This window comes from Ovis aries, chromosome 10 (assembly GCF_016772045.2).
Source record: "Ovis aries strain OAR_USU_Benz2616 breed Rambouillet chromosome 10, ARS-UI_Ramb_v3.0, whole genome shotgun sequence".
In the NCBI taxonomy this organism is placed as follows: Eukaryota; Metazoa; Chordata; class Mammalia; order Artiodactyla; family Bovidae; genus Ovis; species Ovis aries.
Window position 1 is genome coordinate 72472665 of NC_056063.1, and position 14676 is coordinate 72487340.

The 14676-nt window shown below is 39.0% G+C and overlaps 1 protein-coding gene across 3 annotated transcripts in view; it reads right to left on the reverse strand.

Moving 5' to 3' along the window:
• Positions 1 to 14676, reverse strand: part of UGGT2 (UDP-glucose glycoprotein glucosyltransferase 2) — a 154613-nt gene that overhangs the window by 3993 nt on the left and 135944 nt on the right. For all 3 annotated transcript variants that reach the window (XM_060394596.1, XM_004012207.6, XM_042255013.2), the window contains 3 exons: positions 12992 to 13152; positions 12080 to 12194; positions 2377 to 2493 (listed from right to left, as the gene is read on the reverse strand). In XM_060394596.1, the coding sequence (XP_060250579.1) occupies positions 2377 to 2493; positions 12080 to 12194; positions 12992 to 13152 (393 nt within the window). The remainder of the gene's footprint in view (positions 1 to 2376; positions 2494 to 12079; positions 12195 to 12991; positions 13153 to 14676) is intronic.

A 14676-nucleotide genomic window follows, 5' to 3' on the forward strand; every position in this document is an offset into this window, starting at 1 on the left:
CTATCAGCAGTGCTTCAGTGGGGCAATCATGTCCCACAGGGGAGCTGTGCCAGGTCTGGAGGTACTTGATTGCTGTAACTGGGGGCTGGGGGGCGCTATCGCCATCTAGTGGGTAGAGACCAGGGATGCTGCTAAACATCCTATAATGCACAAGTCGGCCCTCACAACAACTATGGTTCCGAAAGTCAGTAATGCTTTTTCCTCTCCATTAGGCCATTTCCTGATTTTCCCTTTTAACCTTTCCCCTAAGATGACCAAAAACAGCATGTTATTTTTTATTTTAAATGTTTCTGTGGAAGAGATGATGCTGTCCACCAAAATCTATGCCACCCATCCATTTTCTCAGTAGACCTACTGCTAGGAAGTGGCTGCCCATCCAGGAATGATGATCCTCAGCTCTTCTTATAACTGGATGTGGACACACAACCAACTGCCACCACGGGGCCAAGGCCTTTAGGATCAGGATGCATCCTCCACCCTCCTTTCTTCTTACCCTCCAGATCAACACTACCCAACAGAAATACGATGAAAGCCACAAATGCAGTTTTACATTTTCTAACAGCCACATTAAAAAATGTAAGAGGAACAGGTGGAATAAATTTTGACACTGTATTTCCAAAATGTTATCTAGTCAAAATGTAATCAAAATAAAAATTAGTAATGAGATATTTTTACATTTTTATTGAGTCTTCAAAATCTGATGTGTTTTATACTTCAGAGCACACCTCAGAGCACACCTCAATTTAGACTGGCAACATTTTAAGTACTTTATGGCTGCCTGTGGGAACTGGCTGCCATACTGGATGGATCGGCTTCAGAAAGACATAGATGATGACAGGACCCTGGAGGATGAAGAAGTCCCAGGATGGACGGAGATTGGTCCCTGAGTCATGATGTACAGGGAAGCCACTCACTGACAGGACATCCACTTGGGCCTGGATGTATGTGAAACCACAGAAATTTGGGCATTTGCTAGAGTAGCTCATGTTAATCTAAGTACTAAAAATCCCAAGGAGACTTATGTCAACTAACGTATGAGTCACATTCTTATACAACACAACCTTAACACTGTAATGTCCTTAACCACTCTTTAGAAATTTCCCTTGTTTTTTTCTGACTGATGACCACTTGTTTCTGCTACATTCTATCACCTATGATTGCAATCTAATTATATTTTGGCATGCTACTTTCTATACATATCTGGAAAAACATCCCTGTATTTTACTATCCAGTCTTATTTTGTTAAAAACTATGAGGTCTAATATTTTGACAGTTTGTTCTTCAAAGAAGATCTTGTACACAATTATTCTAAACTTATATCACCACATAAAAATATGATTGGGAAAAAAATGATAATATTTTGTACTACTAGAGAAAATATACAGTATTGGAATATAATGCCTACATATGGACAACAAATCAACTAGCTTAAAATATTTCATGTCTAGATTTAAACTGTGTAGCATAAACTGCTTACAATGAAAACCTGAGAAAAAAATTTCTCAAAAATAATGAATAAAAAGACATATAGGATAATTTAAGTAGCTGGAATTATTCTGGCTGTCTTTATTTGGGGAAATTACTGGCATTAGAACTAAACTGATGATATATTAAGATGATAACTCATCATCTTATGTTTAGTTTATGACATTTCAGCCAGTTGATGGCCTTTCTTTGAAAAGGCCTTGTGCAGAAAAGAATTAACACAGCAGGCTGCTATTAACACAGAGATTGCTATTCTGAGAGGCCTGTGCTTACAAGGCTGGCCCTTGGCTGGCTTCTGGGAACTTGGGTTTCAGGTGTGTTCCCACCATTCCCTGATAAGAACAGCTCACTGTGCTTAAACTGTGCAAACTTGTAATTTATGCTGACGACCTGCCTTTCTTCTAGATATGGGGAATTTTGGCACGTGCCAGGCTGAGGGGTTGTTTACATGACCAGGCCCCAATAACAATTCTGGGCACTGGATTTCTGGTAAGCTTCCCTGATAGACCACATTTCACATCTGGTGGTGTACTTGTTGGAGCTTAAGGAATGAGGTAACTTCACAGGGAGAGGACTCTTAGAGGCTTGAATCTGGTTTTCTCTGAACTTCACCCCATGTGCCTTTTCCTTCGGCTGCTTTCACTTTGTATTCTCTCACTGTAATATTTCCATAGCCATGAGATATTCTGAGTCTTAAGAGTCCTCTCATTGAATCATCAAACCTGGGGTGGTCTTGGGAGCCCCCGATACAGCCCTATACCTGCCAACATAGGTAAATAAAACAGTAAATTACAGACTGAGCCACAGGTGCCATGCTATTTGTAAAACAGAAAATACTTCTATTGGAACATTTTCATATCTGCTTATACAAAGGAAAATGCAAACACTCACCAGATCAATTGTTTTGGCTCTTTGCTTGGATTCATCATCACACCAGGTTTCACACCACAACCATTCTTGGGGAAGAGACTTGATGGCAACTTGGTAAATCATATTATTGGGAAGATCCTATTAGAAAAAGAATGATTTCAACACAGAGGAATTTCAATTAGAGTCAGAGTGGAAGAAGTTGAAGCTGTCATTTAGATTATAAACGGATTCTATAAAACATACCCAAATCTGAGATATGGTCATATTTTTAAGCTTCAAATACTTACCCAATGGTCTCATATCATGAATGAACCTGTGCACTGGAAGGAAGCGCACACCTGCCCTGGACTTTACTCCTGCATTGGGGGTGAAGAGGAGGGCCCAGAACATACCTTTGCAATTCCCTTTCTACTTCCAACTGCCTTGAAACACCAGGATTAATCACTTACACCGTATCTTACTGGTTATGTGGTCACCACCACACTCTCCAGATTCTGAGGTGGCTTTTCAGTTCCCTATCAGGAAACTTCTGTACACTCACAGCTTTCTAAGCAAAGACTGCTGGCACCCGGGAAAAAGGATCTTTAAATGGCAAATGAACCTAGTAAGATGGTAGGTGTTGCAAGAGGGCATCAGAGGGCAGACACACTGAAACCATACTCATAGAAAACTAGTCAATCTAATCACACTAGGACCACAGCCTTGTCTAGCTCAATGAAACCAAGCCATGCCTGCGGGGCAACTCAAGACGGGTGGGTCATGGTGGTGAGATCTGACAGAATGTGGTCCACTGGGGAAGGGAATGGCAAGCCACTTCAGTATTCTTGCCTTGAGAACCCCAAGAACAGTATGAAAAGGCAAAATGATAGGATACCGAAAGAGGAACTCCCCAGGTCATTAGGTGCCCAATATGCTACTGGAGATCAGTGGAGAAATAACTCCAGAAAGAATGAAGGGATGGAGCCAAAGCAAAAACAATACCCAGTTGTGGATGTGACTGGTGATAGAAGCAAGATCCGATGCTGTAAAGAGCAATATTGCATAGGAACCTGGAATGTCAGGTCCATGAATCAAAGCAAATTGGAAGTGGTCAAACAAGAGATGGCAAGGGTGAATGTCGACATTCTAGGAATCAGCGAACTAAAATGGACTGGAATGGGTGAGTTTAACTCAGATGACCATTATATCCACTACTGCGGGCAGGAATCCCTCAGAAGAAATGGAGTAGCCATCATAGTCAACAAGAGTCCTAAATGCAGTACTTGGATGCAGTCTCAAAAATGACAGAATGATCTCTGTTCGTCTCCAAGGCAAACCATTCCATATCACAGTTATCCAAGTCTATGCCCCAACCAGTAACATGAAGAATGAGGTTGAACGGTTTTATGAAGACCTACAAGACCTTTTAGAACTAACACCCAAAAAAGATGTCCTTTTCATTATAGGGGACTGGAATGCAAAAGTAGGAAGTCAAGAAACACCTGGAGTAACAGGCAAATTTGGCCTTGGAATGCAGAATGAAGCAGGGCAAAGACTAATAGAGTTTTGCCAGGAAAATGCACTGGTCATAGCAAACACCCTCTTCCAACAATATAAGAGAAGACTCTACACATGGACATCACCAGATGATCAATACTGAAACCAGATTGATTATATTCTTTGCAGCCAAAGATGGAGAAGCTCTATACAGTCAACAAAAACAAGACCAGGAGCTGACTGTGGCTCAGATCATGAACTCCTTATTAGCAAATTCAGACTTAAATTGAAGAAAGTAGGGAAAACTGCTAGACCATTCAGGTATGACCTAAATCAAATCCTTTATGATTATACAGTGTAAGTGAGAAATAGATTTAAGGGCCTAGATCTGATAGATAGAGTGCCTGATGAACTATGGAATGAGGTTTGTGACATTGTACAGGAGACAGGGATCAAGACCATCCCCATGGAAAGGAAATGCAAAAAAGCAAAATGGCTGTCTGGGGAGGCCTTACAAATAGCTGTGAAAAGAAGAGAGGTGAAAAGCAAAGGAGAAAAGGAAAGATATAAGCACCTGAATGCAGAGTTCCAAAGAATAGCAAGAAGAGATAAGAACGCCTTCTTCAGCTATCAATGCAAAGAAATAGAGGAAAACAACAGAATGGGAAAGACTAGAGATCTCTTTAAGAAAATTAGAGATACCAAGGGAACATTTCATGCAAAGACGGGCTCGATAAAGGACAGAAATGGTATGGACCTAACAGAAGCAGAAGATATTAAGAAGAGGTGGCAAGAATACATGGAAGAACTGTACAAAAAGATCTTCATGACCCAGATAATCACAATGATGTGATCACTAATCTAGAGCCATGCATCCTGGAATGTGAAGTCAAGTGGGCCTTAGAAAGCATCACTATGAACAAAGCTAGTGGAGGTGATGGAATTCCAGCTGAGCTGTTTCAATCCTGAAAGATGATGCTGTGAAATTGCTGCACTCAATATGCCAGCAAATTTGGAAAACTCAGCAATGGCCACAGGACTGGAAAAGGTCCGTTTTCACTCCAATCCCAAAGAAACGCAATGCCAAAGAATGCTCAAACTACTGCACAACTGCACTCATCTCACATGCTAGTAAAGTAATGCTCAAAATTCTCCAAGCCAGGCTTCAACAGTACATGAACCATGAACTTTCAGATGTTCAAGCTGGTTTTAGATAAGGCAGAGGAACCAGAGATCAAATTGCCAACATCTGCTGGATCATGGAAAAAGCAAGAGAGTTCCAGAAAAACATCTATTTCTGCTTTATTGACTATGCCAAAGCCTTTGACTGTGTGAATCACAAGAAACTGGAAAATTCTGAAAGAGATGGGAATACCAGACCACCTAACCTGCCTCTTGAGAAATCTGTATGCAGGTCAGGAAGCAACAGTTAGAACTGGACATGGAACAATAGACTGGTTCCAAATAGGAAAAGGAGTACGTCAAGGCTGTATATTGTCACCCTGCTTATTTAGCTTATATGCAGAGTACATCATGAGAAATGCTGGGCTGGAAGAAACACAAGGTGGAATCAAGATTGCCGGGAGAAGTATCAGTAACCTCAGATATGCAGATGACACTACCCTTATGGCAGAAAGTGAAGAGGAGCTAAAAAGCCTCTTGATGAAAGTGAAAGAGGAGAGTGAAAAAGTTGGCTTAAAGCTCAACATTCAGAAAACGAAGATCATGGCATCCGGTCCCATCACTTGATGGGAAATAGATGGGGAAACAGTGGAAACAGTGTCATATTTTATTTTGGGGGGCTCCAAAATCACTGCAGATGACTGCAGCCATGAAATTAAAAGACGCTTACTCCTTGGAAGAAAAGTTATGACCAACCTAGATAGTATATTCAAAACCAGAGACATTACTTTACCGACTAAGGTCCGTCCTGTCAAGGCTATGGTTTTTCCTGTGGTCATGTATGGATGTGAGAGTTGGACTGTGAAGAAGTCTGAACGCCGAAGAATTGATGGTTTTGAACTGTGGTGTTGGAGAAGACTCTTGAGGGTCCCTTGGTCTGCAAGGAGATCCAACCAGTCCATTCTGAAGGAGATCAGCCCTGGGATTTCTTTGGAAGGAATGATGCTAAAGCTGAAGCTCCAGTACTTTGGCCACCTCATGCAAAGAATTGATTCATTGGAAAAGACTTTGATGCTGGAAGGGATTGGGGGCAGGAGGAGAAGGGGATCACAGAGGATAAGATGGCTGGATGGCATCACGGACTCAACGGACATGAGTCTGAGTGAACTCCAGGAGATATTGATGGACAGGGAGGCCTGGCGTGCTACGATTCATGGGCTCGCAAAGAATCAGAAATGACTGAGTGACTGAACTGAACTGAACCTAGTAAGTTAAAGACAGATCTCTGGAGACATCAAGGGACCCTTTTCGCAGAGGTATTTGTTTACATGTCAAGGGTTGTAGAGCCCATCCCTATGTGTCCCCAGAGAGTATCTGTTTGCATTCCAGAGCCAAGGGCATGTTTCCTTTCCCTCCCAGAGGGCACCAGGGGTACATGTGTTGGATGTCCCATCTAAGGTCCAAGATTCATAATTTTAGGGTTCTTCTCACAGCACTCCTGTTAATCATAATACTGAAAGTTCTAGCCAATGCAACATGATAGGAAAAGGAAATATAAACCAGTATACAGATTGGAAAGGAAGCAATAAAACTGTCTTTGTTTGACAATGACAAGATTGTTTATGCAGAAAATCCTAAGAATCAATAACAAACTCCTGCAATGAATAAGCTATTATAACAAGTTTTCAGGATACAAGGTTAATATACAGAAAGTCAAGTGCTATATACCAGCAATGAACAAGTGGAATTTAAAATTGAAAGCATACCATCATTTACATTAGCACAATCCACCCCCCACCCCGAAACCCCACCAAACAAATCTAGGTAAAAATCTAAAAGAATGTTCCTCTACATAAGGAAAACTAAAATTCTGATGAAAGAAACTTAGGGACATCTAGATAGATGGAGAGGTATTTCATGTTCACAGATAGAAAGACTCAATATTGGTATGATATCACTTCTTTCCAACTCAACTTATAAATTCAACACAATCCTAATCAAAGTCCCAGAAAGTTATTTTGTGGATATCAACTGATTCTAAAGTTTACATAGAAGGCCCAGAATAGCCAACCCAGGGCTGAAGAATAACAAACAGGATGATAATACTGAATTTGAAATCTTCATATAAATTCTCTAGTAATTAAAACATGGAGATTTATAAAAGAATAGACAAACACAGCAATGGGACAGAACAGAGCCCAGAAATATGAGAATTCTTTGTACTTTCTACTCATTTTCTTCCCTGTAAATCTAACACTTCTCTAAAAAAGTCTTATCAATTAAAAAAAATGTTTGACTATTCCTTCTTGAACCACCTTTTCCTGGAAATCCATTCTTTAAATCCTTAAATAACTGGGTCTGTCATCTTATCTCAGCCACTTTCTCCCATCATACTCCCACTCTCTGACTACCTCTAGATTTTCAGCTTATTCCATCAAGTACTCAGACATCAATATCCTTCGATCCCCTTTGGGACCTGATTGCAGCACTGTTTCACTGTCATTTATCCTTGATGTCTTCACTCTCCTTTCTTAATTTCCATGGTTAATCATTATATTTAATCCCTTGAACAGATTCTCAACTGTCTTACTCTTCTCTCATTTAGTTGGATATGTCTGGCAAAATAGTTCTGGTTAAACCCAAACTCTGACCTGCCCCCATCCAACTAAACATGGCTGGCAAAACACACAGACACATACACTACACTATTTTGCATTCTCATCAGCAGTGTACGATGGTTCCAATTTCTCCATATCCTTGCCAATGCTTTTATGGACCATCTTTTTATTATAGCCATTCCAGTGAGTATGATGTGGTATCTTGTAGTTTTAATGCAGTACCTAGTGACCAGTGATGCTGAGCATCTTTTCATGCATTTACTGGCCACTTGGGCACCTTCTGTGGAAAAATATCTATTTACATCCTTTGAGTAAAACGTTGGTTGTCTTTTTGTTATTAAATGATGAATCCTTTATATCTTCTGGATACTAGTCCCTTATCAGATATATGATTTTCAAGTATTTTCTCCCATTCTGTGGGTTGTCTTTTTCACTTTGTGTTCTTTCATGAACAAAATTTTTAATTTTGATGCAGTCCTATCTGTTTTTTCTTTAGTTGCTTATACTTGTTTCATAGCTAAGAAACCACTGTCTAATCCAAAGTTATAAAGATTTATGTTAATACTTTGTAAGAGTTTTACACTTTATCCTCTCACATTCAGGCATTTGATCCATTCTGAGTTAAGTTTCTGTATATGGTGTTAGGAAAGGGTCCAATTCATTCTTTGAAGGTAGACATCTTATTGTTCTAGCACCTTTGTTGAAAAAAACTATTGTTTCTCCATTAAATTATCCTGGAATGCTTGTCAGAAATCTAGTAAGCATAGATGCATGGACTCTCAATTTATTTCTGGACTCTCAATTCTATACCATTGATTTATATGTCTAACCTTATGTCAGTCCACTCACTGTACATATTAAAGGGTACAATTTGATAAGTTTCACATATTAAATATTCCTGTGACACTAAGACCACAATCAAGCTCATTGACTATATACATAACCCTCAAATTTTCTTGCACCTTTTTGCAATCCTTCTGGGCTATCCTTTCTACATACACCTAAGCCAGTTCTTAGGCAAACATGAACTGCTTTTTGTCCAAGGATTGGTTTACATTTTCTAGAATTTTATATAAACAGAATGACACAATATGTATATTTTTGGCCTAGCTTGTTTAATTAGATCAGCATGATTTCTAGATTCATCGAAGTTGTTATGTGTATGATGAATAATTCCACCCTTTTTACCGTTCAGTAAATATACCTTTTTACCATTGAGTAAAATCTTTTTTATTCAATCTGGTTTTGATAGATATCTGGGTTTGTGGCAGGAAGCTTCTGACATGGCCCCCAGTGATCCTTGCCACACAGTACTCATTCTCTTGTGCAAGTATTCCTCCTAGATGTGGCTGGAACCAGTGACTTCCTTCTAACAACAGAACATGCAAACGTAATGGCATGTCAATTTTCTGAAGTGTGTATGGAGAACTGATACGATTTCTTTCTTTAATACCGGGTAGAATTTCATGCAAGTTTGGTAGAAATTAGAAGCTATCTGGGCCTGGGAAGTTGTGCTAAATTCAATTTCTTCAATAGATACAGTGTTCTTCAGGTTATCTATTTCATTCTGAGTGCATTTTGACAGTTTGTCTTCTATGTAATTTGTCCATTTCATCGAAGTTGTTCATAATAGTTTCTCATTATTCTTTAAGTATCTATAGATATTGTGCTATCATGTCTCTCATTTCTATATTACATTAGTAATTTGTGTCTTTTATCTTTTTCGTGATCAGTCTGGCTAGCGGTTTGAGTTTTGCTGATTTTATCAAAAAACCAGCTTTTGTTCGTAAGAAAACCTACTGAAACACATAATTTTTCCCATTTTTTCATTTCATTGATTCCACTCCACTCATTAATTATCCCCTCTTTTCTATTTACTCTGGTTTAAAATTTACTTTTTTCCCCCTAGTTTCTAGGTAGAAGCTCGAGGTTATTTGAGACCCTTTTTCTTTTTAATATAGTACTTCGTGCTACTGCTTTTCTAAGAACTATTTTAACTACTTCAGATGATGTAACTTATCATTTACTTTGTATATAGAAGAGAAGTAGCCTAAGGCTAAAAAATATATAAATTCATATGAAATGGTGAATGGCTTGGTTGATTGGTCAGGGGCCCAGAAAGGCAAAGACATGGGTCTAAGGGAGCAAAGTAGAAGTGACCCTGCTTATCTCTCCCAGTGAGCTTCCTGGGGAAGTTGTGTTTATTATCCTCATAACTCTGGGAGGCTCTGGGTCATATCACTAGGTTCGAGGAATCTAGGTGAAGGAACAAAGAACCAGCCCCCCTGAGCAAACTGTGACAATCAAGAAAGGCCATATCAGCTTTAGAGCCCCCTGTACGGGTTGTCTGAGGCCTTTGTTGAATTTGTAGAATTTGCTCAATTCTGCTTCCTTTCTTTCTCTAACAGCTATTGGTCCTGAAAGCACGTCCTAATAAACTTCCTGCAAGCTAATTTAGACTCAGTTTGTTTCCTGGATAACCTAACCTATAACAGGCAGCTGAATAGTATCTACTGATGTAGGGAACAGTGGAAGAGAAATGTAGCTCGAATTTTGATTTTTAATTTCAGAAATGTTCTGGGCATTACTGCGTCTATTTCAATAGATTTAACATACGGGTTAGGCATTCAGAGGAGAGAGAAGAGCCAAAGATTTGGGAATTCTTGATAGAAAAGCTGTGAATTAAAGCCCTGAGTGTCTGTAGGAATGCTAATAGAGTGGGAACAGAAAGAAAAGTGAGACACGAGCAGAAATTTAGAGGATAGCAACATTCAAATAAGAAGCAGAAAAAGAGTAGCTCTAAAATAAATTGCAGTGGGAAAATCATGGACATCAGAGAAGAAGCAGGAAGATTTGGTATTATGAAAGCCAAGGGAGTTTCAAGAAGGTAAGGAAAACATCTGTGTTGCAAAAGAAGGTAAATAAGCAAAAAGTGTTCACTGGATAAGAAGATATTACTCTGACTTTAGAGAGAAGCTTTACTGGACTGGCAGGAACAGGAGTCAAATATATCAGAGAAAGGACAACTATTCCCCCAATACAATGAAGCTTTTCTGGGAGAGTTCCTCAGATGCTTGCCGGTTTGTTTGGAAACTGGTCTTTTCTTCAGTTATCCATAGGCAGATAGGGTTCCTTATGATTAACATACCAGGGAAATGACTGAATTATAAAACTGTGGTATTCATAATCTAAATCTGGAATGTCACTGGTGTTTACTGCGGACTCAAGATCATTTTTTTTTTTTTTTTACTAATTGGCAATATTGCAGACACTACCTTGCATTTGCACACATACATATGGCGAGTTCTCTCAACTTTAAAGAATGATTTTTTAAAAAAATCGGTCCTTCAATCACTGTGGTCTTGAATGAGTCATTAGTATTTTGAACTATATTACATTTGCTTGACTTTTAAACAAAGGGCCTCAAGTTTCTGTGTTATCTAGACCCTCTGTTACCTCTCTTCCCTTATATCAGACAATTTTCTCTCCATCTATACTATTCCTCAAACATGTAAGGCCCACTCTCAATAGTTTTTCTGTTTGGAATTCTCACCAGTATCTGCACAGTCAGCTCTTAAGCCTCCATTGGAATGTCACCTTCATATAGTTCTCGGCCACTCAATTTACAACAGCAAACTCTAACTCCTGTTCACCATTCTGAACTCTATCATGTTTTCCTGTTTTACTTTGTCTCTGAAGTACGCATTACCTTTAAATACTGTTCATTGATTTATTTGGTTATTTTACCACTAGAATGAAAGCACCAAGAGCTAAGGATCTCTGCTTTGTTTTCTGATGTCCCAGAGCTTAGGAGAGTATCTGACACATTGTAAGTATTTAACAGATACTTGCTGAATGAATGAACAAATATGTATGGTTCTAATAAGAACTTATATTTGTTATTCACTGGAAAGAAGGAAAAGTGGAAACTAAGGACTGCAGGGTCTTTTTGTTGTTGTTGTTTAGTCGCTAAGTCATGTCTGACTCTTTTGTGACCCCATAGACTGTAGCCCGCCAGGCTCCTCTGTCCATGGGATTTCCCAGGCAAGAATGCTGGAGTGTGTTGCCATTTCCTTCTGAGGAAATTAAGGGTACCATAGTGAGGAAATAAGAGGACTTGGGAAAAAAGCATTCATCTGTGAGGAAAAACAAAATGTAAGGTAGTATCCAGGGAGGGCAAAGGATGAAGGGAATTTATCTTAAAGATCAGAGAGAAAGGAAGAGAAAGGGGAAGAGTGAGGGAGGGAGACAAGACACGTTTAAATGATGATGGAAGCAAGCGAGAAAAAGACAGGTAACATAGTGAGGACACACGGTGGAAAGAAGTTTAAGGATGGAAAAGTCAAGATCAAACACTTTAGTTCTGACAATGCTGGGCTTAAAGTGAAAAAATATGTACAGAATTGTGTACAGAGAAGAAAGGTTGAAAATACAAGATTTTGATGTTTATAAGCAGGGGGTTACAGCAGTCCATGTACTGAAAATTATTCCATAAATATTTCACTCACCTGATCTAGGTTTGAAAGACTGTTTGGATCTTGACTGAGAGTTTGGTACTGGCCCCGGAGCCTGTCACCTGCAGCAATTCTCCTGAACTTCTTGAGATCCACCACGTATAAGGCGCTGCAAGAAATGTATACTCCTTGACAGCCAGTGTTGTTTATGTATATTTACTTTCCTCTAGTGTCTATCTACAGCGATGGTATCAACTTTAGATATCCTTGGGTCTAACAACAATGAATCCTTTTGTAATTTTCTCCCCATGTCTAATACTATTTCCAAGGAATTTGAGGTTTGATTTGAAGCTATTAGGATCCACATCCACTTAGGGTCACTGCCAAGTTTTTCTAAGATCTCCTGAAACTCATGGCCCTATAAAACAGTAATAGCTTTTTTTTCAAATTAAAAAAAATTTTATTTGGCTGCACTAGGTCTCAGATGTGGCATGTGGGATCTAGTTCCCGTAACAGAGATTGAACCTAGGCCCCCTGCATTGGGAGTGTGGAGTCTGAACCACTGGACTACCAGGGAAGTCTCCATAATATCAGCTCTGAAGACAGTATCTTCATTCTGTTATGTGATAAACAAGGTTTAAATCTTCTGCAAAAGTTAGGAACAGACAGTAGAGCCAGGTTACTTGGGTTTAACTCCTGGCTCAGCTTTGGACTAGCAGCGTAAGCATGGACAAGGTACAAAAATCCTGTATGTCTCAGTTTTCACATCTATAAAATAGGGATGATAACAGTATCAAAAGGCTGTCACAGAGATTTTATGAGCTAATAGATGTTAAATCTTATAAGAATGACTGGCATGTAATAAGCACTATATAATTGGTTGCTGTTATTTTATAATTTCAAAGAAAACTGATCCTTGTGATTCAAAAAGTTATTCACTCAAAGACAGAGTATGAATTTTCTTACCTGATATGGTATTTCCTTCTTAGAAGATGTGATGCCCAGTAGCCTGTTTTCCAGAAGCGATATCCATCCATATCTGTGCGGCTATCACAGAAGGGAGTGTACCCATAAGGAGCTCCACCCAGGTCAAAATCTCGAAGTTCTTTTAGGTCATGTCTCACAATCTAAATAACAGAACAGTTTCTCTGATGAAAACTATAAAATAATAGAAGCCCTTTTAATGTGACTCTCAAGTTAACATTATCTTGTAGAAAAGACAGAGAACTGAGTTTTCCCCACAGTTCTTTCATCCAGCACAAGTTTACCAAGTTTCTATTTTTCCCCCTTGTCCTCACAGGTTAAAAGAAACCTAAAATTTACATACCTAGTCTGTATGTTAGTAGTTTTACTCATTAATAAGCATAGTTTGTTACATCATTTTTAATCAAGATATTTTAAAACTGAAGTACAGTTGATACATAATAGTATATAAGTCACAGGTATATGACAGTGACTCACATTTATTAAAGGTTATATTTCATTTATAGTTATTATAAAATATTGGCTATATCCCTCATGTTGTACAATATATTCTTGTAGCTTATTTTATACCTAAAAGCTTGTACCTCTTAATCTCCTACCCATATATTTGCCTTTCCTTTCTTCTCTCTCACCACTGGTAACCACTAGTTTGTTCTCTATGAGTCTGCTTTCTGTTTTATTCACTAGTTTGTTGCACTTTTTAGATGCCACATATAAGTGATATCAGACCATATCTGTATTTCTCTGTCGGAATTATTTCACTGAGCATGCTGCTGCTGCTGCTAAGTCACTTCAATTGTGTCCGACTCTGTGTGACCCCACAGATGGCAGCCCACCAGGCTCCCCCGTCCCTGGGATTCTCCAGGCAAGAACACTGGAGTGGGTTGCCATTTCCTTCTCCAATGCATGAAAGTGAAAAGTGAAAGAGAAGTCGCTCAGTCGTGTCCAACCCTCAGCGACCCCATGGACTGCAGCCTACCAGGCTCCTCCATCCATGGGATTTTCCAGGCAAGAGTACTGGAGCGGGGTGCCACTGCCCTCTCCATCACTGAGCATAATGCCCTCCAAATCAATCCATGTTGCTGCAAATGGCAACATTCCATTCTTTTTTCATGGCTGAGTAGTAATATGTATCACATTCTGTATTCATTCATCTGTTGATGGATACTTAGACAGCTTTCATATCTTGGCAATTTTAAATAATGCTGCTATGAACACTGGGGTATATACGTCTTTTTGAATTAGTGTTTTTGTTTCTTTCAGCTATATACCCAGGACTGGGATTGCTGGGTCACATGGTTGTTCTATAGAAAGTTTTTTGAGGAACCTCCATACTATTTTTCACAGTGGCTATACCAATTTACATTCGCACCAACAGTGTAGGAGGGTTCCCTTTTCTCCACATCCTCATCAATATCTGTTATTTGTGCTTTCTGATGATAGCCATTCTGACATGTGTGAGGTGATATCTCATTGTGGTTCTGGTTTCTAATCAAGGTATTCTGAATGAAACATATTTCAGTATGGAATTAAATATATAAGTACACAACTCCTTAATTTCTCAAGGTATAGATTAATAATTCAAAACAATTTTTATGGTATATATCTATTACTGTAAATATATTGGCAAATGTTAGTTAGAATCATAAAGAAAAATCTTCTGATTA